Source organism: Delphinapterus leucas, chromosome 1, assembly GCF_059928025.1.
Source record: "Delphinapterus leucas isolate spDelLeu-1000000601 "Yukka" chromosome 1, BTC_Dleu_Yukka2, whole genome shotgun sequence".
Taxonomy (NCBI): domain Eukaryota; kingdom Metazoa; phylum Chordata; class Mammalia; order Artiodactyla; family Monodontidae; genus Delphinapterus; species Delphinapterus leucas.
This window is the reverse complement of record NC_143129.1, coordinates 112,388,920-112,413,477: the sequence shown is the minus strand read 5'-3', so window position 1 is coordinate 112,413,477 and position 24,558 is coordinate 112,388,920. Positions and strand designations below refer to the sequence as shown.

General features: G+C 32.9%; 1 protein-coding gene across 5 annotated transcripts in view; it reads left to right on the top strand.

Moving 5' to 3' along the window:
- The window catches only part of PKN2 (protein kinase N2), a 169,441-nt gene that overhangs the window by 100,627 nt on the left and 44,256 nt on the right, over positions 1 to 24,558 (top strand). For all 5 annotated transcript variants that reach the window (XM_089919913.1, XM_089919907.1, XM_089919912.1 and 2 more), the window contains 13 exons: positions 4,129 to 4,272; positions 4,592 to 4,667; positions 5,263 to 5,437; positions 5,667 to 5,793; positions 7,859 to 7,989; positions 8,070 to 8,145; positions 8,224 to 8,315; positions 13,961 to 14,137; positions 18,432 to 18,494; positions 19,742 to 19,818; positions 21,854 to 21,996; positions 24,128 to 24,235; positions 24,441 to 24,521. In XM_089919913.1, coding sequence (XP_089776039.1) covers positions 4,129 to 4,272; positions 4,592 to 4,667; positions 5,263 to 5,437; positions 5,667 to 5,793; positions 7,859 to 7,989; positions 8,070 to 8,145; positions 8,224 to 8,315; positions 13,961 to 14,137; positions 18,432 to 18,494; positions 19,742 to 19,818; positions 21,854 to 21,996; positions 24,128 to 24,235; positions 24,441 to 24,521 — 1,470 coding nt within the window. The remainder of the gene's footprint in view (positions 1 to 4,128; positions 4,273 to 4,591; positions 4,668 to 5,262; positions 5,438 to 5,666; positions 5,794 to 7,858; positions 7,990 to 8,069; positions 8,146 to 8,223; positions 8,316 to 13,960; positions 14,138 to 18,431; positions 18,495 to 19,741; positions 19,819 to 21,853; positions 21,997 to 24,127; positions 24,236 to 24,440; positions 24,522 to 24,558) is intronic.

The window sequence follows — 24,558 nt, the reverse complement described above, 5'->3', positions numbered from 1 at the left end:
TGTTGATTCCTTAACCTGAATCTTACCTTCATAAATAGCCAATTTTTAAAACTTAAACTCTTTTTGAGTGTGCAGTCTCTTTACTGCTGGGACCCTAGTTGATGTTTCCCGAGCCTATGTTGTCCTCAGAAGCCCATAGAAGACCAAATAATCAAAGAAGGAGACCAATTAATGTGACACCTGACATGTGCACCTTTACAAATCTCACCTTTCCTTGGCTTTTGAATTTTCCATGCTTTGAATAATTTTCTCTCTTTTAGTAGCTGCAGAAAGTTTGCTTTTTGCCCTTTCTTTCCTTTTCAGCAGTGAAACCTGCCTCTCATTTTCACCTATCAGAGGTTCCCAAACTTTCTCGATTCACAACATCCTCAGTGTTCCAGTAATTTTTTTACAGTGCGTCTCTAGGCCAAAAGAAATGCCCAGTAGTTCCATTTATTAAGAAGTAGTTACTGGGAACTCCCTGACAACCAGTGGTTAGGACTCCACGCTCTCACTGCCAAGGGCCCGGGTCCGATCCCTGGTCAGGGAACTAAAATCCCACAAGCCGCATAGTGTGGCCAAAAATTAAAATTAAAATTAAATTAAAAAAAGAAGTAGTTACTAACAAAAAGCTTGTGCACAGCAAAGGACACCATCAAGAAAATGAAAAGGCAATCTACAGAATGGGAGAAGATATTTGCAAGTCATCTATCAGATAAGAAATTAATATTGCAAAATATATAAAGAACTTGCACAACTCAATAGCAAGAACAACAAAAAAATAATCTGATTTAAAATGGGCAAAGAAACTGAATAGACATTTTTCTAAAGAAGACATCCAGATGGCCAACAATTACATGAAAAGGTGCTCAACATCACTAATCATCAGGGAAATGCAATTCAAATCCACAGTGAGGTATCATGTTAGCATGGCTGTCATCAAGAAAACAAGAGATAAGTGTTGGCGAGGATGTGGAGAAAAAGGAACCGTTGTGCACTGTTGGTGGGAAGGTAAATTGGTTCAGCCACTGTGGAAAACAGTATGGAGGTTCCTCAAAAAATTAAAAATAGAACTGCCATATGATCCAGCAATCCAACTCTTGGGTATATATTCAATGGAAATGAAAACAGGATATTGAAGAGATATCTGCACTCCCATGTTCATTGCAGCATTATTCACAATGGCCAATATCTGGAAACAGTCTGTGTCCATTAAAAGATGAATGGATAAAGAAAATGTGGTACATATGTACAATGGAATATTATTTAACCATGAGATGGAAGGAAAAACTGCCATTGTGACAACATGGTTGGACCTGAGGACATTATCCTAAGTGAAAGAAGTCAGACAGAGAAAGACAAATATTACATGGTATCATTTACATGTGAAATCTTAAAAAGTCAAACTCATAGAAACCAAGAGTAGAAAAATGCTTGTATGGAGAGGTTGGTAAAAAGGTACAAACTTTCAGTTATAAGATAAATAAGGTCTGAGCATCTAATGTATATAGTGCAATGTATAATGGTGACTAGTTAATAACACTATATTGTGTGAATGAAATTTGCTAAGAGAACAGAACTTAAATGTTCTTACCAAATACAAATATTTTGTGTGTGTGTGTGTGTGTGTGTATGTGTGTAAAATAGGTGATAGATGTGTTAATTAGATGGGAGGAATTCTTTATTAGTATATATATGTATATGTGTATCAAATCATCATGCCAACTACTTTAGAAAAAGTAGCTGCTATTTACTTTTGGGCCTTACAGAGACTTCAGACAAACCATAGATTCCTTAGTTCTACCACAGTTTCTTCTTTGATCCTAGGTTCAGATTCATAAGACGACAAAATGAAACACAAGTTGGGACAGTTTGCCAGTATTGCCAATCTGTACTTAGCTCAGATCATACTGCTCAGCTATTTTGGCAGTGGTTTTACTCCATGTAGAATTTTGTTGCTCTTGAGGTTTGACATTACCTACAAACATGCCCTTGCTTTATGGAATGGACCTGCTTCATCTGGAAAATTGCCAGCAAATGAGCAGTCATACTTGCAGTTTAAATTCAATAAATATCAGTGGCATTTCCCTATATGGAGGGTACTTTGCTTTTCAGATACTATATCCCTGCTTTACTGAATTGCAGTAGATGTTAGGAGTTAAAGGAGGATTGGGGTTCCATGCAACAGTGTTAGGAGTAGACATAAAATATCTTAATCTGCTTTGGACTGTAGCCACTCTCCCCCCTTAAATTGTAGAGAGAGAGATACAGGGAACAATGCAAAGTAACAAAAAGTGAAGAGCTTTATACCTAAAATTTCATGTAGAACTCCAGGAAAGCTAATGTAGGCCTTAAGATAACCTTCCATCCCAAATCTCAGGTGTTTCTAACATACTTCAGGTTGAAGAACGGAATAAACAGACAGAGGAAAGAGAAATGAGTTAATATGTGAGTTTTACCAGAGTGGCTAGAAAAAATATAAAGGAGGTGATTTGACCTTCTCTCATCCAGAGAAAGATATACTCTTACAATTTTAGCAGTGTGAAAAGTATAAGAACTTTTAAGAATTACTAATTTCGTCCCTAGTATCTATACCACTTGCATTTGCCTTATCCATAACAAGTTTTCCCCCCTGATACCGTGGAAGAAGATAGGAGAAAGTAGACCTCTCCTTTTCTAATCTAAAATAAAGTAGTCTAAATTACCAACCCCTGGTTCAGTTATGCAGTTTATTTCCCAAAATAACTGTTTTCAAAATACTTAAAATTTTAACTTGAATGGAATATTATAGCATTAATACCCACCACTTCTAAATGCCATTTGCTGATCTTAAAATAATTATCCTCTACTCATCCTTACCCTTTCCTGACAAGTATTCTCTCCCATAGTAATTATGTGTCAGAGAGAAGCAATGAGGTAGGAAGTTCTGAGCTCATATACTCACTGCCAAGATATCTTTTTCTAGTCCTTTTTTTCTGTCTATGAGACCTTTTGGCACATTGTGTCTTGACTCATTTTTTTCATGTTCTGTTTTTTATAAGTGTTTTCTGTGTTCATTTGCATCAACTAGTTTTATTATTTAAAGTCAAATGGCTTTTTATTTTGCCTACTAGAAGCTTAGATAATAAGATGCATAAGTTCACAAATTGAAAGTTTTTATATGAAAGAAGTAATTTATTACTTTGTTGAGCCTAAAGGGAAAAACATTTATCTCTTTTTGTGGGTGATCCACAAAATCCTGAAAAACAAAATAATGGAGAAGTCTTATGCTTTATAATTAAAATATATGCAGATTATGACTTATATGTAGAGGTCAATTTATGGCTTGACCTCCAGCTTATAAACTGTGTCCTACAAGTACATTTAATAATTGATGGTTAAAACCTTAAATATATTTTCCACATAAGCATTATTTTTAATGACTACATAATGTTCCCTCATGTAGATATGGTATAATACTCTTAAGTTGTCCCTGGTTTTGGGGGGGCTTTTTTGTTTCGTTTTGTTGTGTTTGATGTTGTAATAAATGAACATTTTTCTGTATAAAACTTAGTTTCCTGTTTGCTACCTACCTACGTAGGCCCCTGTAATCACTGGTCTTATTACCTGGTGGTATTCTTTAGAAGATTAAATGACCTAACATTCTTAGTGTTTGGTATAGTGTGTGGCACACTAAAAGTGGAGAATAAATGCTATTCACAGACTTTTTCCTGATCAACATTGGGATAAAGAAATAAGAAGGTTTGAAATGGGTTCTTTGAGGTGAACATTGAAGTCTAACAACAGCACAGCCTATGAAGCCAATAGGAGAAGGAAAATCCAAATGATTGAAGCTCTGAGATGGAAAGAGTTTCGGTGGTCATTCAAATGTATTGATTGTTCCCAGTTGTGTATTCTTTATCTAAAAGGAATACCTTAACTGGAGAATGTTGGAATATGAATGTCTTCCTTTTAGTTAAAATGTGTAAGTTTGTTAAAGTAATATATAATAGAGAAACATTATAAAAGCACTCTTTAAAATAGTGCAACCGTTGTATATGTTATCTTTGTTTATTGTATTTGTATTTTATATATTTTATAATATTTTATTCACATGTGTGCCCAATGATGTGTTCCCTGTTTTCTTTATTTTTTATTTAATTATTCTAGTCACGTGAACTGGAAATTTCAGTTTATTGGCGTGATTGGCGATCTCTGTGTGCTGTAAAATTTCTGAGGTTAGAAGATTTTTTAGACAACCAACGGCATGGCATGTGTCTCTATTTGGAACCACAGGGTACTTTATTTGCAGAGGTAATAAATGTATTTTATTAAATATGCATAACTACCATTGAAATTATATATGTAGGCAACATGATGTAGAAGTGGGAAGAGTATTAGGCTGAATGGCAGACAACTTGAATTCTTGGCTCAACTCTGCCACTAAATAGGTATGTTACCCTAAGACAAGTCATTTATCCTCTCTAGGTCTGTTTTCTCATCTAGAGAATGAGGAGATGGAACTAAATTATATCTCAGATTCTCTAAGTTTTCAAACTTGCAAGTTTATTGAATTTCATGAACCATAAATCTAATGCTATAGTCATGTCAACTTGAATTTTCTTCACTGCAGGTTACCTTTTTTAATCCAGTTATTGAAAGAAGACCAAAACTCCAAAGACAAAAGAAAATTTTTTCGAAACAACAAGGTAATTACTGAGAAATCAAGTACAAAGTATTTTGGTGTTATCTTAAATACTTTAAAAATGTATATACTATTTAAAAAGTGACATCCATCTTTTCTTTTTGTTTTCTTCTTATTTGTTCAATTATTTACTTCTAAATTTCGTTACGGAAAATTTGAAACATGCATAAATATAGAGACTAGTGTGATGTGCCATCACTCAGCTTCAACAACAGTCAGCTTATGTCTAATTTTGTTTCATCTGTGTTCCATCACTCACAACTTCCTCAGATTATTTGAAGCAAACCCAGACATCATATAGATTCATCCATAAATATTACAGTTAGTATCTCTAAAAGATAAGAATTCTGTTTTTAAAACCTTAACCACATACCATTACTAGACTTAAATGAGCAATTCCTACGTATTTATTTTTAAAACTGATTTTGCTTTTTTGCACTAGCCTTTAATAATGAATAGTTAGGAACTGTTTTTTAAGTGACAAGTATTGTTTTTTCTTCATAAATTATAAACCAATGAATATGAATTCTTAAATTATGGCTTTTGGTAATATATTTAAAAAATACTTGTTCTGTTTTCTTTATTTACAATATCCACAGGCAAAACATTTCTCAGAGCTCCTCAAATGAATATTAATATTGCCACTTGGGGAAGACTAGTGAGAAGAGCTATTCCTACAGTAAATCATTCTGGCACCTTCAGCCCTCAAGCCCCTGTGCCTCCTACAGTGCCAGTGGTTGATGTACACATCCCTGAACTAGCACCTCCAGCTAGGTATGTGTCTTAAGATTTTTAAGCATTTCTTTTATAAAATAGTTATTGTGACATTTGTACATATCGATTACAGTGAGCCTATTAAAAGTCTCATTTTTTCCAAATAGTATTTTGAAACTAGTGCTCTGCTTACTTTTAAAACAATAAAATTGTTTGCCTTAATTGTAAAGTTATTTAAAATATATACTTTTGATTACTGCTTTTGGTGAATTGCTTTATCTTTTATAAGTGATTCTGCAGTAACCAAATTGGACTTTGATCTTGAACCTGAGCCTCCTCTGGCCCCACCACGTGATTCTTCCCTTGGAGAAATAGATGAATCTGCTGAATTAAGAGATTTGGATACACAAGGACAGGTAAGGCATTTTAAACCTTGTATAATTCCTTTTCACCAAATGAATTACCAGTAAAAGCATCATAGTGAATGAGATGTTAAAAACGTCTCATTTAACATTTTAGTTAAAAAATGCCTGTGTGAACTGTGTTGTTTATGTTTCTTGTGAATGAAACATAAAAACCTCTGGATGCTCATGAGCCAGGAGAGATGGAATAGGCTGCTTAATCTAGGAACATAAGAGCATGGCTGATATTGGATGACATGTTGCCTGAAACACTGTGCATCTTCTAACTAGGTTAACATGATTTTTGAAAATGCATGTAAGATGAAAGTAATGTATTCATTTTTTTAAATTGAAATATGGTTGATTTACAACATTGTGTTTCAGCTGTACAGCATAGTGATTCAGTATTTTTTCAGATTCTAGTTCATTATAGGTTAGTACAAGATAATGGGTATAATTCCCTGTGCTATACAGTACATCCTATTGCTTATCCATTTTATATATAGTAGTTTGTATCTGTTAATCCCATACCCCTAAATTGTCCCTCCCCCCTTCCTCCTCCCCTTGGTAAGCACAAGTTTGTTTTCTAAATCTATGAGTCTGTTTCTGTTTTGTATATACATTCATTTGTATTATTTTTTAGATTCTACATATGAGTGATATCATATACTATTTATTTCTCTGTCTGACTTATTTCACTAAGCATAATATTTTCTACGTCCATCCATGTTGCTGTAGAGGGCATTATTTCATTCTTTTTTTGGGGGGAGTAATATTCCAGTGTGTGTGTGTGTGTGTGTGTGTATACACACACACACATTTTTTAAAAATTTTATTGAAGTATAGCTGATTTACAGTGTTGTGTTTAATTTCTGCTGTATAACAAAGTCACTCAGTTATACATATATATATTCTTTTTCATATTCCTTTGCATTATGGTTTATCACAGGATATTGAATATAGTTCCTTGTGCTATGTTGTAGGACCTTGTTGTTTACCCATCCTATGTATAATAGTTTGCACCTGCTAATCCCACACTCCCAATCCTTCCCTCCCCCAAACCCCCTCCCCCTTAGCAACCACAAGTCTGTTCTCTATATTTGTGAGTCTGTTTTTGTTTCATAGATACGTTCATTTGTGTTTTATTTTTGATTCCACATGTAAGTGATATATGGTATTTGTCTTTCTCTTTCTGACTTACTTTGCTTAGCATGATAATCTCTAGGTCCATCCATGTTGGTGCAAATGACATTATTTCTTTTTAATGGCTGAGTAATTCCATTGTATGTATGTGTGTGCTATATATATATATATATATATATATATATATATCTCACATCTTCTTTATCCATTCATCTGTTGGTGGACATTTAGGTTGTTTCCATGTCTTGGCTATTGTAAATAGTGCTGCTATGAACATAAGGGTGCATGTATCTTTTTGAATTAGAATTCATCTGGGTATATGCCCAGGAGTGGAGTTGCTGGATCATATGGCAACTCTATTTTTAGTTTTTGAGGAACCTCCATACTGTTTTCTATAATGGCTATACCAATTTAAATACACTCCCATCAATAGTGTAAGAGGGTTCCCTTTTCTCTACATCTCTCCAGCATTTATGATTTGTAGACTTTTTAATGATGGCCATTTTGACTGGTGTGACGTGGTACCCCATTGTTGTTTTGATTTGCATTTCTCTAATAATTAGTGATGATGAGCATCTTTTCATGTGCCTGTTGGCCATCTGTATGTACCACATCTTCTTAAACCAATCGTCTGTTGATGGCCACTTGGGTTGCTTCTGTGTAACTGGCTATTGTAAACAGTGCTTCTGTGAACATTGGGGCTCGTGTATCTTTTCAAATTAGTGTTTTTGTTTTATCCAATGTATTCATTTTTTTACCTTTTTTAGATAAGAGTAATATATAATTAATAACTATAAAAATGAATATCCAATATCTGAATTTTATTTTCTCACTCATATTTATATCAACTTTTAACATTTTTTTCTTTAACTATCCTTACCTAATAAGTTGTTTTCTGAATGTTTCTATGATTTAATGAGTGTTTAATATTTTACAGGTTTCAGAAACAGTTTTTGATACTGAGAATGACAGAAATAGACTACTTCCAAAATCTCAATCTGAATATGAGCCTGATATTCCTCAATCAGGCCTAGAATATAGTGATATTCATGAACTTGAGGACAGAAGGTAAAGAATATGTACACAGCTTTGCTACATGTTTAGTCCCATACTTTTGCCTTATTTTTGATTGACATTACTGTTTTCAGATCTCAACAAATGTTTCAGTTTAATCTACAAGACTTCCGGTGTTGTGCTGTCTTGGGTAGAGGACATTTTGGAAAGGTAATCTTTTAAATTTTCTTGGAATGCCTACAACAGTAATAACTCACATGGGAAATAATTATTTTAATCTCATTTCAGGTGCTTTTGGCTGAATATAAACACACTAATGAAATGTTTGCTATAAAAGCCTTAAAGAAAGGAGACATTGTGGCTCGAGATGAAGTAGACAGGTTAGTTTTTTAAAAATGAAATTCTTTATTTTTCTGAAAATGTAGCTTATCGTGAAAAATCTGTATGTATTGCAACAACAAAACTTTCTATTTTCCTAATACACTTGACCGTTGAATAACATGGGTTTCAACTGCATGGATCCACTTAAACATGGATATTTTTCAAAAGTAAATGCTACAATATTACATGGTCTATGGTTGGTGAATCCACAGATGTGGAGGAACTGCAGATACAGAGGACCGACTATAAATTATGCACGGATTAACCCCCATGTTGTTAAAGGGTCAACTGTAATAAGTAAAGAAACTAAATAAATTACTGCATAAGGTAGGCATTAATTAAATGTTTTTCTTTCTATCTAACTCCCTCTTCCCCTACTTAAGACATTTTACTGCTGAGTGAATACCAAGGAAAGATGATGAAATGTTTAAACTAATTCTAATAAGCTTTTATACTTGGAAATGTTAAACTGTTTATATGGAATAGGAACTGTTATACATCTGTGGTTGGGTGAGGCTATTTCCTGTTCATACTACAGAAGTGATAAGATGTCATTTACAAATAATCTTCAGTTAACTGAATGGTTAATATATTCTGCTTTTGAAAATGCACCTACATCTATTTTTTGCTCTATGTTTCTGAAAATGGTATTTTTTGACCACAGCATCTTACATTTCTGGGTGTACATTGATACGGATACCTCTGCCTCTACAATTATTAAAACGTAAGGACTTTGGGGATAATATTGTAATTAGGTTAGAGAATATACTTTAAAAAGACTATCTCAAATTAATGGAGTGGTTCAACATGGAAATTATTGTATAATAAAGTGGCATATTTATTACAGAATGAGGCTTTCATTTGATATTTAGAAGGAGCAGTATTTTTCTTAAACCACCAGTTCAGGAAGCACCAGTTGATATTAATAGAAGACAGCCCTGTATAATGAGAACAGCCTGTGATTATCAGTGAGAAGACTTCTCTAGTTCTGATTGTTCCTTCTTAATTAATGATTTGATCCCAGGGCAATTCACTGAACATCTTTGAGCCTCAGTTAACCCACATATTTTTAAAATATATTTTTTGGTAATACTTGCCTTACCGAATTATATTAAGTGCCATATAGATATATCAAATTGCTATTTTTAATATTTTTTCCATGATATGGGAAGTTCTTAGAATTAGGATAGATCTTAAAAGATGCAGGTTTCCTTTATATAAAAAAATCTTTTCCTTTTGGATTTGCCTATTTGTTTTTTATCCATTTCTCATACTTCCCAATTATATCAAAATAAACTCCTCCCTGATCTAAAACTACTTAGAGAGATTTTGCATAATATTTTTGAAATATTCTGAACACTAGAGTATATGCTAACAACTGTATATTTCTGTTACATAAATAGTTAAAGCAAACCTTTAATTACACTGTCAGTTTGTTTTAATTACAATAATAATAAGGTCAAATGTTTTTCTTTTCTGGAAGAATGTTTGCTTTATTCCAGATTCATATATGGTAAATTCGTTTATATCCTAAAATAATAGGAGACTGGTACTACCCAGTTAATAATGGGAAAGTGGTAATTACTTGGTGGTTTATATAACTTTCTGCTACATTGTTACTGCTTTGAGCCACGTCTCTGTAGGAAAAAACTTCCTAATTAAATATAGATAGAATAATATTAATATTACTTTTAAAGAAGTATGTCTGGATTAGAGGATGAAGCTTTAGCCAGAACCTGGGACATTACCCCTACTTAAATTTAATCCAGCCTTAGTGAAAAGTTGATGAGTAATCTTTATCTAACTTCAGTTATAAATCCATGTATTCAGTAACATGGAAGTAAAATAATCTCCAGTAGAACCAGAAAAACAGAGAAATGTAAAATTCAGAGTGAGAAATAAAACTCACTCTTAGAGGACTTTGAGGAAGGCAGCAGAAAAAAGAGCAATTACAGGAAGACAAGAAAAAAAATTAATTTAGAAAATAAGAAAACAGACCAGCATAGTTATATAACTTGCAAGTCTGAATAGTAAACAACTAAGCAGAAATCTTTTATATCCACTTTCTATCTCATCCTTTTAATAGATCCATAGAATTCAATGTTATTGCATATCAGTGGGAGTTTTTTTCCTATAGATGTTTCTGAAATACTTGATGTTTCTTAACGACAGTTTTCCTTTCTAAATTTTCTCTTTCTAGTGTGAATTTTATTATTTTACTTATAGAAAATTCCAAATCAACTTGTTTTTTGTTGTTATTTGGTTTGGTTTTTTTTCTTCTAGTTTTATTGAGATATAATTGACATGCAGTACTGTATAAGTTTAAGGTGTATAGCATAATGATTTGACTTACATACATCATGAAATGATTGTCAAAATAAGTGAACATCATAGAGATACAAAATTAAAGAAATAGAAAAAAAATATTTTCCTTGTGATGAGAACTCTTAAGATTTACTCTTTTAACAACTTTCATATATAACATACAGCAATGTTAACTTCATCATATTGTACATTATATCTCTAGTACTTATTTATCTTATAACTAGAAGTTTGTACCTTTTGACTGCCTTCATCCAATTTCCCCTCCCCTCACCCCATCTCTGGTAACCACAAATCTACATCTTTTTTAAGGAACACAAATTATGCACTAACTTCAAAGTAATGTAATTCATGTACAAAGATCACGTTTTCCACCTACCATTAGTAGAACTTCTTTCTGAGTGCCATCTTCCCCCACTCCTGAGTAGGAATGTTAAATGTGTGTTACTGTTATGCCTCACTCAGCTTCCTTGTCTTACCAGTTCACATTTCAAAACAACAGAATAGACTTGGAAGTATATTTTTGTAGTTGCAGAACAAAAACACAGCTAGCCAGATTTTCTATATATATCATATATACGTATATATGATTTAATCCTAAGATTAGCCTTATTAATGTTGTAATTTTCCACTGACCAAAATAACTGTTTATATAGTTTTTAAGTTTCTATCATGTCTAATAATGTACGGAAGGAAGTACACCAAAAAATGTTAGAATGGAACTAGTCACTCAGGGAGATAAAACATAAATACATTAGTTATATAAATAAAACAGATTAGATATGTTTGAGTTTTAGCTGAACAATATAGATAATCGCAGCTCATAACAGGGGGAACATCAAATGAAGGTGTGCTGGTGGATTTAGGTAAGGCCTTGTAAAGAAGATTGGATTTGTGCTGATCCTTGGCAGATGGAAGATATTTGGGAACATGGAGAGGAGAGAAATGACAAGATAGAGGAAAATGTTCTGGACAGAATGAAGTTTGAAGTTTTGAATAAGGTTGGATTGTTTCATGGACTTTTAAGGAGAATATACAATTTAGATTAGATTGGGAAAAGTTAGAGACTTACGGAGCAGCTTTCTGGTGTGCTGTATAATGCTTAAAATTAAAATTATTGTTCCTGTTGGGGTCTATAAAGATCCTTCCTCCTTTACCTAATAGTCCTAAGACATCTATCCAGCCCTCATCAATATTGTCAGTCCTCATCAAACAATTCTATGAATGGCATTAAAACCATTTTAAGAGGAATTCTGGTTAATCCTTTAGACCATTTACATGTTCAGCACAGGTCTAACCTTATACTTATCCAGGTGAGAATTAGTAATTCACCCATAGTGGATTAGTAATTCACCCATAAACCATACACAGTGAAGAGGCCACGTTTGCCATCTAGTTGAGCCCAAAACATCTTGCCAGTTTGTCTTATTTCACCTGAATATTTTATCCTCATTAGCCAAAATTTAGATTGACATAGTAAATCAATTGTTTTAGAATCTGTCTTACAGATCTTGCCCAATTAGACATTGTTTTCCAATAAATTTAAATGGTGATAAAGTCAAAGCTGTTAACTGTTCTTTCTAATCTTCTGTGAATTTATTTCTAATAGTGACTTAATTTGTAGTAACATTTAGAAACCTTGTAAATGTATGTAGACATAAGCCCAACGCTTTAGAAACAATTACAGTGGGGCTTTCTGTTTTGAGTATATGTAAAGTTGTAAACAGATTGTGTGAAATAAGAGGGTAAGAGTTCATCTAGAATGTGACCATATTAAATGGAGTTTAAACACTATTTCATAATAGCTGCATTTACTGTCAGTATTTAAAACTGAACAGGTGTTTTAGTTCATAATTCGGAATACAACTGTATTAACAGAGCAATAAAAATTCCATGTTCCTTCTACACAACAGGTATACTCTTAAATGTTCATAGCAGTATAATCTGGATACCCCAACAAATGCTTTAATCTTTAAGTTAAACTTTTTAAAATTAACTCTGAAGAGATCCAAAAGAAAGGAGTATGGGTCTACCTCCTTCTAACGTTAGAATTTTGGTTTGGTATTTTGAAATCAATAACCAAATACACACACACACACACACACACACACACACACACATCTAAGGAGTTCTTTAATTTTAAAAATGAAAGCATTATTAATGCTTTTCAACAAACATTAATGTCAATTTTTGATTCCAGTCTCAGAAACAAACAAAAATGCCTATTTTGTATTAGAAACATAAATGTAATTTAATTGGTAACAAAATACATCTGTAGGTATATTTATTTTGATCAGGTGTTTAAAGTGTTAATTCCAAGTTGTATTTGAATAATATTTGACCTGGTTTTCTTCTGCTTTGAGGTGTTTTTTTTTGTTGTTGTTTAGATTTTGTTTTCTTTTTTTTTGTTTTTCCCCAGTTATACATACACATGTATCTATTCTTTCTCATATTGTTTTCCCATTTACGTTTTTACATAGTACTGAACAGAGTTGCTTGTGCTATACAGTAGGTCCTTGTTGGTTATCCATTTTAAATATAGCAGTGTGTACATGTCTGCTTTGAGTTTTAAGTCAGGTTGACTTACTAAATATTTTCAGGGGGAAGAAGAGTGGTATTTTTTGCTATTTAGGCAAAATTGTTTCAGAGTCAGTAAGTTTGACCACTGCTCTTTTAAGCAGCTTGTAAGAGTTCTTACAGGGAAACCTGAGATAGCTATAGATTTTATAGATAAATTGTATCATTCTCCAGGAGCTTCCTTGAAGTATGTTATAGAATTCTCCATGTAACCTCTTTATTTTCCAGTTAGCCTTCTAAATTAAAATTTTATGCAGTGTATCTTTACCTCTCAGCTTCATATATTATATGATAGAATATTTGGATACCATAGCTTGTGAATTATAAATATATACTGTCCTTGAAATTGCCTTGAGCAGAAAATTTGTATTTTAAAATTATGCTTTAGGTTGCTAAATCCTTTGACCAATTCCTGAAAATTTTTCACAATTCACTCCTAATTAAGCCTTTTTTATTAACTATTACCACTAGCCATATGTGTGCTACTCTGATACTATCAATGTGAACTTATGTCATGCTAATCATATTTAGTTTTCATTAATATATTTCTATTAAAGTTATATATATCAAGTAGCCCAAATTTTTCAAAGCATTTGTAGCAAAACTAGGACACATTTTATGGTTTTAAAGTTATAATGATTAAGAACTTTGCTCATTTTAGAGTTTACTAATTTTTAAAGAATGTTATTTCCAACTAGAACTTTAAAAAAAAGTACCAGTGATTTTAAAATGTTTTCTCTTACAGCCTGATGTGTGAAAAAAGAATTTTTGAAACTGTGAATAGTGTAAGGCATCCCTTTTTGGTGAACCTTTTTGCATGTTTCCAAACCAAAGAGCATGTTTGCTTTGTAATGGAATATGCTGCCGGTGGGGACCTAATGATGCACATTCATACTGATGTCTTTTCTGAACCAAGAGCTGTGTGAGTATTTAGCATTTCTCTGAGTTTCTTCATGACTGATTTCTTTCTGGGAAGGAAAAAAGCTCTCTGAATTTTAGATTTATTTTTTTCCCTCATATGGAAAATAGATGAAGAAATAATAGAACTCCTTACTTACCTTTTTGCCATAAATAAATGTATCTATTTTTCTCTGTTGTTCATGTTGAAAATTTCATGGATTACCCTAAATCACAATTGATAATTTAGATATACAATTTAGGTTTATTTTAGTAAAATTTCTTTTTTTCCAGTATATTTTCTCCCTAGGGAATGCCATCTAGGACCATGGCTTTAAATATTAACTATACTCAAAGTACACTGTTAAGTGAAAAAAGAAAATGTAGAAGAGTTTGTATTATATATTTGTATGAAATATTTGTATTTGCATTTTAAAGGGTAATTTAAAAGAGTATGTCTTAAGTGTTTGCTTGCATGTGCTTACAATACCTCTGAAGAATATAAAAGAAATTGGTATGCGTATCACCTCCAATGAAAGGCATGGAATCCAGATATGATACTTAATAAATAACTGGGTATACTGTTTAAAATATATATTTCACTGAATGCTTATAGGATGTCAGGTACTGTGTTAAATATTTTAATTTATCACTAAAACCCTTTTTGTAGTTTTTGAATTTGTTATTATATGAAGGTTTTACTTACTCAGATGCAAAAGAATAAATAATAGCAAACATTTGTGATTAAACATAATTATATATATTCTTCCCCTGTTGTTATCCCAGTTTTAAAGCTCTTAAGTGTTGGAGCTAGGATCAGAGCCTAGGAAAATGCTCTTAATAGCTACACTGTATATGCAGGTGTTTACCAAATGTATATCTCCAGCCCTTACCTCTTACCTAAACTTCCAATTCCAATAACATTCAGCAGCCAACTTGACTCTTCCCTTTATATGGCTAATAAGAATTTCTTGTTTAACATCTCAAAATGAACGCCTGATATTTCCCATTTTCCCCCACCTCACCCACCACTCCCCAGCCTGTTACTCTTCTAGGCTTCTCTCTTATTAAATGGCAATACCATCTACCAGTTGTTCAAGCCAAAACACAGGAGTCATTCTTGATTCTCTTTTTTCCTTACATGCAACATCCAAATTCTACCTCCAAAACATAACCCAAATCATAAAAATCATAAACCAGTAGTAAAACTTTATTGAATTTATTATTGAATTTTTATCACTTGTCTGTATTCTGACAGCTGACATTTGTGTAACATTTTTACTTTCATTCCTTTATTTGATTCTCATAACCATCAGAAGTATAATACAGCAGATAGTAGTACTAGGGCATTAGTTCTGATGGGTAGTGAAGCTTTCAGAAAAGGAGGCAAAAGCCACAAAATAATAGAAGGCTACTAATAATTAATTCCCTGCATATTTAAAAATTAATATTTAAAAATTAAAAGCAGGGCATCTAGACTACGCCTAGCCTTGTGCTAACTGCCTTGGGAATTTGTTTTGTTATGCCTTTTCTTTAATAAATATAAAATCCTATTCTGCCTTAACAAACTTTTTATTTTTGCTGAGAGTACAAATTATATAGTACCAATGAAACAATTAAGCCCAGTGAAATACAAGAATAAAACGCTTTATTGCAATACTTCATATCTAAAGTACCTCCCTCTAATCATTCAGATCTCACCTCAAATGTCATTTCTTTGGAGGCCTTTCCTCATTACTTTAATTAAAGTACCACTGTATCACTAATGTCTAAATCAGGCCACACTCTATTCTATTTTATATTTTATATTCTCCATAGCACTTTATACCTGAAATCACCTTATTTATTTTTTACATTTTTATTGTCTGTCTCCCCTCACTAAAGGGGAGCAACAAGGACTATGTGTATTCTATGTACTAGTGGAACACCTAGAAGGGTGACTCACATATGCTAGGCAAACATTGTATTCTTATTGCTTGAGATGAAGGAATGGAAATTAATTTGAGTCCTAGCTTTGCTGTGTTCTGGCTGTGTTGCTTTAGATAAATTAGTTACTCTTTCTGAGAGCTTCATTTTCTGCTTCTGTAAAATATTTGTCTTAAAGGTTTGATTTGATGATATCCAGTATACCCAGTTATTTATTAAGTATCATTAGGACAATCTGTTTACAAATAATGGAGCAAAAGAGAAATCAGAGTATTTTTATGATTGTTACAGTATTGTTTTGCCACCAAAATAAGTTTGCTTAAAAAAAACTACCTTAAGCAATTTTAGAATCACATTTGTTTTAATGGACTTCAGCTAAATCTTTTAAACTTATGATAAATAATTACATAAGATCTAATGTATAATCAAATATTTATAAATAGTTGCATTTAAAAAATCTCCAAATTATGGTTCCATTTTTGTAAAAATAAAGAAACACAAAACATATCTACATGTACACGTAAATGCATTCTAACATTTGAAGGACATTCACCAAACTAACAAAAGTAGTTACCTTTATGGATAGTAGTGGCATCAGGGTGAAATGGAGATGGATGAATGAAAAATTGTGCTTTAGGGTAGGGGTATTATGTGTATTTTATAGAGGAAATATCCATGTGTTACTTGTAAAATTAAGAACTGATTCTCCTAAGTGTCTCCTTATAGGCTATTCTACACTGAAGACAGATCTGCATTTTTTAATTCATTCATTTATTTATTACCTACCTCCTTATTCAGTAAGGCTATTGTGTATCAAGCATTTTGCTAAGCATTTAGGCTAAACACTGAAAAAGACAAACATGGTCCGATCCCTCAAGAGTTAATATTCTAGCTGGGTTGAAGTTTTTCTAAGATCTAAACCTGTTTATCCATTTCTAGACCTCTTCACCTGTCCCAAGGCAATTTGAGGTCAATATGTCTAAAGGCAAACTCACTTTCCCCACAAAACTTTGGCTACTTCTGTATTTCTCCACCTATTCATTACAATAAAAAGGAAACCTTGAGAGTTATCTTCATCTTTTCCCTTTCCCTCATCCTTTATAGCTAATGAGACACCAAGTCCTATCATGCTCGTTTTAAAGTTTCTCTTGAATCCATCTCTTATTCTCTTTGTTGCCACTACATTAGAGGTACTCATGATCTTTCATCTGTACTATTATTTTAGCTTTATCTGTTCCTTTTCCCTCTGGATATCTACCTACTTCCACTCCACTTCATACTACTATCAAGAAAGTTCTCTAACATAAATCTGATTATTCTGCCCTGATTAAAATTGTTTGATTTGCTATCACTAAGAGAAGAATTTTCAGTACAGGCATACCTCATAGATATTGCAGGTTCAGTTCCATACTGAAACAAACATCATAATAAAACAAATATCATAATAAAGTGAGTCGTGAATTTTCTGGTTTCCTGGTGCATATAAAAGTTACATTTACACTATACTGTAGTCAGTTAAGTGTTCGATAGCATTATGTCTAAAAAAAACCAATATACATACCTTAATTAAAAAATACTTTATTGTTAAAAAATGCTAACAATCACCTGATCCTTCAGCAAGTCGTAATCTTCTTGCAATAATGATGTCAGAAATCACAGATCACCATAACAAATATAATAATGATGAAAAACTTGAAATATTGAGAGAATTACCAAAATGTGACACAGAGACCTGAAGTGAGCAAATGCTGTTGGAAAAATGGAGCCCATAATGTTGCTCCATTCAGGGTTGCCACAAACCTTCAATTTGTAAGAAAACACAGTTGCCTGTGAAGCACAATAAAGTAAAAACACAGTAAAACAAGGTATGCCTGTGTTCATAATATGACATTCAAGGTCCTTCACAACTTGATCTCAGGCTCTTTTCAGCTGCATCTCCTGCTACTTCTTCCTTATCCTTTACTTCAGCCACAACAAACTCATTATGGTTGTCAAACAGGTTATGCCTTTTACACGCCTATTCCTTTCCCTCTTAGGAGCATACCCTATATTTCCCATACAAAAGTTCTACCTTTCATACCGTCCTGCCTTTAATGATGGCATATTGTACTTTCTTCGAAGAACCAGATCAAATGTCTACCACAACGGCTTCAATGACTCCACCAGGCAAAGTTAATGGCTTCCATTTTAGAGACTGCATTTTTCTTATTTTTAAATTTCACGCCTAATATTTAGCACATATCTTACTTATATGTCTGGCACATAGTAAGGACTAAATAAATACTTGTGAAATTAGTTAACTACAGAGTTCTGCTTTGAAGCATAAAAGTACAAACCGGGATTCATGAGTAGTGGAATTTATTAAACTTCTTTTGATTTAATTCTTAAAACAGATTTTATGCTGCATGTGTAGTTCTTGGGTTGCAGTATTTACATGAACACAAAATTGTTTATAGGTAAGTAAAGTTTTGATATTTTCTAATTGCTTATTTTGATATGAAGTAGAATTAAAGATAATTAAGAAGGATATTTTGTTTAACCAGCTTCTTAATTTTCTCTTTTGTATGATAACTGATCACTAAGAAAGTTAAACTCCAATTTTGAAAGACATGGTTAACACAATAATTATATGATAAATTTCTTTGTTACTGGTCCTCTGCCCATTACCTAATTAGAATAGTCAAATTATAAGTTGACCTATGATAACACAATTTACCAACAATATTCATCCTGGTGAATACTTTATATTCAACTGATCCACTTGTGCCAGATTATAAAACATCACCTTGCTTCCTTCATTAAGCCTTGCTGTCAACTAGACAGTGTACTTGGTGACATATCTGATTTATGTACTGGCACAAACTCCTTACCAAATTGCAGACTAGTTAGAAAAAGTTCATAGCCCAGCAATTAGTCTGTGGTTAACACTTTGAATAACATTGCTCTAGATCAGACAAATTATGGGAAGGCCAGTAAGAATTAAAAGACTGTAAACATCAGTTTATTCAAACTTCTAACAATGTTTCCAAGATAACAGTTTCCTAATGGCCCTATTTAACTTAAAGAATAAAATATTTTCAACTTAATTTGTAATCATTTAATATGACTTAATAGCTTCCTCTTTATTTTGAATTATTCTCTTAGAAGGTTAAACCTGCTCCCTTATACCTTACTTATACTGTTTGTTTGATAATTCATTCTTATGGATGGCGTGTAGGCAAACTTCAGTTAGTCCAAGTCCAAGAGCTCCCTGATGGTCTGGTGCTTTGGATTTGGCTCTTTCACTGCAGTGACCCAGGTTCAGTCCCTTGTAGGGGAACTGAGATCCCCACAAGCTGCCTGACATGGCCATTAATTAATTAAAGAATTAATTAATTAATTAAACTTGAGTTAAATATCCATGAACTCCTTCTGAGCTTTAAGATATATATTTAAATAGATCAAACATTTCTCTTTTAGATACATTCTTCCTTTTCTGCATAACGGGGAAAATATTCAGAAATTATTTTTTGTAAAGTAATAAACTTGCCAAAAGGAAGAAAATGAACATTTGTAATATAGTATTTAAATCTCAAACCATAACTTGAAAAAATTCATTTTTAGTAAAGAGAAAGTACGGCTCCTATTAAAATGATATTTTTATTATATTATCTACTGATTTTATTGATTTTTTTTTCATTTTGCATTTTTTTATCCTGAACAGAGATTTGAAATTGGATAACTTATTGCTAGATACAGAGGGCTTTGTGAAAATTGCTGATTTTGGTCTTTGCAAAGAAGGTAATTGGGTATTTTAAAGTGCCTTTTCTAATAGATTACTATTCCTTTGTACTTTGGAAGTTTTCAAATTTGTCTATGGAGAGCAAAATGTATTTTTTAATTTATTAAAAATTAAACTTTAACTTATTCTTTATTGAGACTTATAGGTTGTTCATATAACCTAATTATCATATTATTAAGAATTTATTCTGTGAATATGAATAAGGTTAGGTTTTCAGAAATCATAGTATAAAAATAAGATTCTCTTTTTATGATTAATAATTCTCTCTACTCTAAGAAAGCATTGGTTAAGCACCAAATTTTTTGCTTTGCTGGGATTGTGCAGAGTAAATTATGCGTGCCTAAAAACTTCTCTCCTGCTTCTTAAAACTTTTAACATTTAAAATAGGAAAAATATATGCATATGCCTCAAGAATCTTTTATGTACCTATACGTGTGTGAGTACACACACAAACATATGTAAATAAATATGTAAACTGGGGAAATTTGAATCAAGAGGTAGCATAAGAAAATATAAAGAGCATGGGCTTAGGCACCACACAGTCCTAAGTTTGAATCCTGGCGCTGCCACTTATTTGCCCTGTGTCTTTGGACAAGTTACTTTTAACCTCATTGAGTCTGATTCCTCAGCTATAAAATAAATATAATCCTTCTTGTTTAGGAGTATTATGAGAATTAGAGATAAGTATGTGGCACAGTGTCTAACATATAGTAAATAGGTACTCTTAATACACTGTACTGTAGCAAACATTGTCTGTCTCCCCCTCTACTCTGATAGCTTCCTGTTTGTTATTCAGCTTTCTTTCCATAGTATATAGTATAGTGCTTGGCACAGCTTAAGTATTCAGTGAATGCTTAATTAATAAGTAATTGGATGAATTAATGAATGAACTTTATAAATCTGTGTCCATCAGTTACCAACTGACCTCCTAATTATTGAATCTAATGAAAGTTTTTTTTCCTTTTTTGGACACTATTGACTTAAATGTTTTTGTTCCTCTAGAGTCTGGCCTTAGCCCATTGCTTTTCTCAGGTAGTTTTTAACTAGCAGCTATATTCTAATGATTTCCAAATCTATTATTTCCTTTCCTGACATATATAGTCAACTATCTACTAGACAGTTTTACTTGGTCAGCAGGTACCTCAAACACTGCACAAGCAAGTTTCTTTTCCTCCGTCTCGTTTGAAGTTGATGGTGCCACAATCCTCTCAATCTCCCAATTTGAAAATGTGGAATTATCCTGGACTCTCTCCTCTTCACTACTTTCTGCATCCCGTTAATCACCAAATTGTGCTGACATCTACCTCCTTAATATTTCTTAAGTTTTTCATCTTCCCTCTACCTCTGCCAAGCATCATCTTGTTTTGAAAAGACTACTTTAATAGCCTTTTAACTTTTCTGTCTCTGTTCTTTTTCTCCCTCAAATCAGTCTGCCATGTAATTGCTAAAATGCAAAAGGGGCACATATACATACAAATCTGACCATGGTACGCCGCTACTGAAAACCTTCAGTGGCAAAGATGTGATATACATTGCCCTTCCTGATCTGCCTACCTCCTTCTCCAGCCAGATCTCTTGCAGCTGTCTGCCTAGTACTTTCTATTGCAACAACAATAAACTGCTTACAGTCTTTGTCCACCACTATCACTCATCTCAGCTCTATTTGCTGACTAATGTCTGCTCATCCTTCACTCAACTCAGGTGTCACCTCTGCAGATAAGTTACCTGAGGCTCCTCTCCTCCTATCCCAACTAACAAGTCAGCTTTCATAAGATGATGTGTATAATGTGCTTTTAGCAGTTTAGAATACAATGAGACATTTTCTTCAATATGTAGAATGTATATTTGACTAATTTATTACTAAATTTTGAGAAACATATTTAGAAAACAAGTTAGCTAAAGTCTTTAATGTATTTTGAGTTTGATTACCATGCACAAATATACACCTTTAATTTTGCTTCCTAAGGATATCTTCTAATTTTTTTGCCAGATTTTTTTCTGTGTTAACAAATATTTGAATTTTACCTTTTTCAGGAATGGGGTTTGGAGATAGGACAAGCACATTTTGTGGCACTCCTGAATTTCTTGCCCCAGAAGTATTAACAGAAACATCCTATACAAGGGCTGTAGATTGGTGGGGCCTTGGCGTACTTATATATGAAATGCTCGTTGGTGAGGTAAGCAGTATAAAATAGGTAAAAGGGAAACGTGATTGAAAGAACAAAGCATGTCACTTATAAAACCACTTAATATGTTTCCTGCATAAGTAGAACTTAAGCTTAATAAATATTTATATATATATTAGTAATTGCCTATGATCCTATATTACCTTCACCATCTTTTTTAGAGTTTTATATTATCTGTGGAATGTATACCAATGCTTCAAAAATAGTTTCTTATATTTCAGTGTTGCTCTGGTTATATTTTTAATCACACATAACTGATTATTTCATAAGAAATAGAAAGCAAGAAGACTGATAAAAGGAATGTACTCTGTACCTGTAAAGAAACGTCAGCTATATATTAGTCAAAAATAAATGTTACCTTCAAAAGCGATACAGTAGAATTGAAAATATTAACATTTTTTTCCTACTATTTTCTTTAGATTAACTTAAAATAAATTTCTGGGCCTAACTTAGTTGTATGCAGAAATTGTTACCACTTAGAAAACAGTGAATTATATCTAATTAATAAAGCAGTAAGAAGAGACTATTTTGTTGTAAGTTTTTGGAAATGATAAATTAGGGTGGAATTAAAAAAGAGTAAATATTTAGACAAGTAATTGAAAATTACTTAGATGGGTTTGATGATCTTGAGATGCAAGAAAAATTACCTTGCATTGGTTCATTGTTCTGCTGTTTCCCTAATGCCAATGACCAACCTTGAACATTCTAGGCATGAAAAAACTAGTAGCTGAATGATGAATGACTAAATTATTGAATGTCAGAAATTTCTAAAGTTTTGCTCTGTGATTGTCATTTAGTGACACTTATACCAAACAAGTAAATAAATGAATTTAGTTCATCCAATGACAGTACCTTTTGATATGTCAAATTGGAGTGGAAACTTGGAAAAGGAAGAAAAGAAATAGCAAATTAAAACGTTTACTGTGTGCTAGGCACTATTCTATGTGCTTTATAAGTATTAGCTCATTTAATTTTTCAGCAAACTTTAATGAGCTCAATAGTAGTCTTATGTTTATCTCCAGATGCATAAATAGAGACACAAAGAAGTTAATAGCTTGCTTAAAGTCACACAGCTCTCATATGGTGGAGCAGGGATTTTAACCTGTCTGTAAACCATTGTGGTTTGCTGCCTGCAGGATAGGGTATTTAATATACCCAAATTTATTTCTTTTCTTAAGACCATGGGTTCAGATCTGAATTTTTCACCTCTATTTAGAAAAGCATAAAGATGGAAAGATATATTTTATCCCTAATCCACAGTGGTCTTTACTTTCTGTGAGTGCCAGAAGTACTCATACTAGTTGTTTCTGTAAGCTCTGACATACTTGAACTTTTTTTTTAATAGGTTTATTTTATTTATTTACTTATTGATTTTTGGCTGCGTTGGGTCTTCGTTGCTGCATGCAGGCTTTCTCTAGTTGCAATGAGTGGAGGCTGTTCTTCGTTGCAGTATGTGGGCTTCTCACCGCGGTTGCTTCTCTTGCTGTGGAGCGTGGGCTCTAGGGCGCAGGCTCGGTAGTTGTGACACACGGGCTCTAGAGCATAGGCTGAATAGTTGTGGCGCATGGGCTTAGTTGCTCCATGGCATGTGGGATCTTCCCGGACCGGGGCTCGAACCCGGGCTCAAACCTGTGTCCTCTGCAATGGCAGGTGATTCTTAACCACTGTACCACCAGGGATGTCCCGGCAGTTACTTCTAAGTACAGTCATTATGCCTGCAGTCTCTAATTGTGTTTTGCCACCATTAATTTGCTGTTGACTGTGAAATTCAAACCACATCCATGTCTGATGTATTTCTACAAAGTCTGTGCTTCCCTCTGCAGTAACACGTATTACTGTATTTGCCTTACCCATTTCCTTCTGTCTTTCCACAAGAAGATTTCAATAAAAGTATATGGATATGGTGTATCCTCTGGTTAGTAGTTACCTATCTATTGTGTGTCTATTGTGATTTCTTGTAGTCCTTATTTGTTTGATGTTTTGGTGGGTCTGTTTTTTTGTTTTTCCTTTTTCTTATTTTCCTCACTATCTGGTTCTTGATTGTACTTCGGAACTTTGAATAGATGATGAGATTTTACTGTACTGAAACTCATTTTGACTGACTCAAGGATATTTCTTCTAGTCTCCCTTTCCTGGTGATGATGAAGAGGAGGTTTTTGACAGTATTGTAAATGATGAAGTAAGGTATCCAAGGTTCTTATCTACAGAAGCCATTTCAATAATGAGAAGGGTAAGAATTAATGATTTATAAAACTACTGAAATTTTTTAAAGAACATTTCCCAGTAGAATTTTAGAAGTTGTTTTTCAGTTATAGATGTTGCATGGTTTAGACAAACACATACCAGAAGAAACATCTAAAGCTTTGCAAGTTACGAGAATCCTTGTCAATGAGTCCCTGGTCTTATATTAACTTTCTTCCTTTATATTGTGTTAGTTATTAAGAAGAAATCCTGAGCGGCGCCTTGGAGCTGGTGAAAAAGATGCAGAGGATGTAAAAAAGCACCCATTTTTCCGAGTAAGTATGAAAGTTTAAAATTTTTTATGAAACTGTA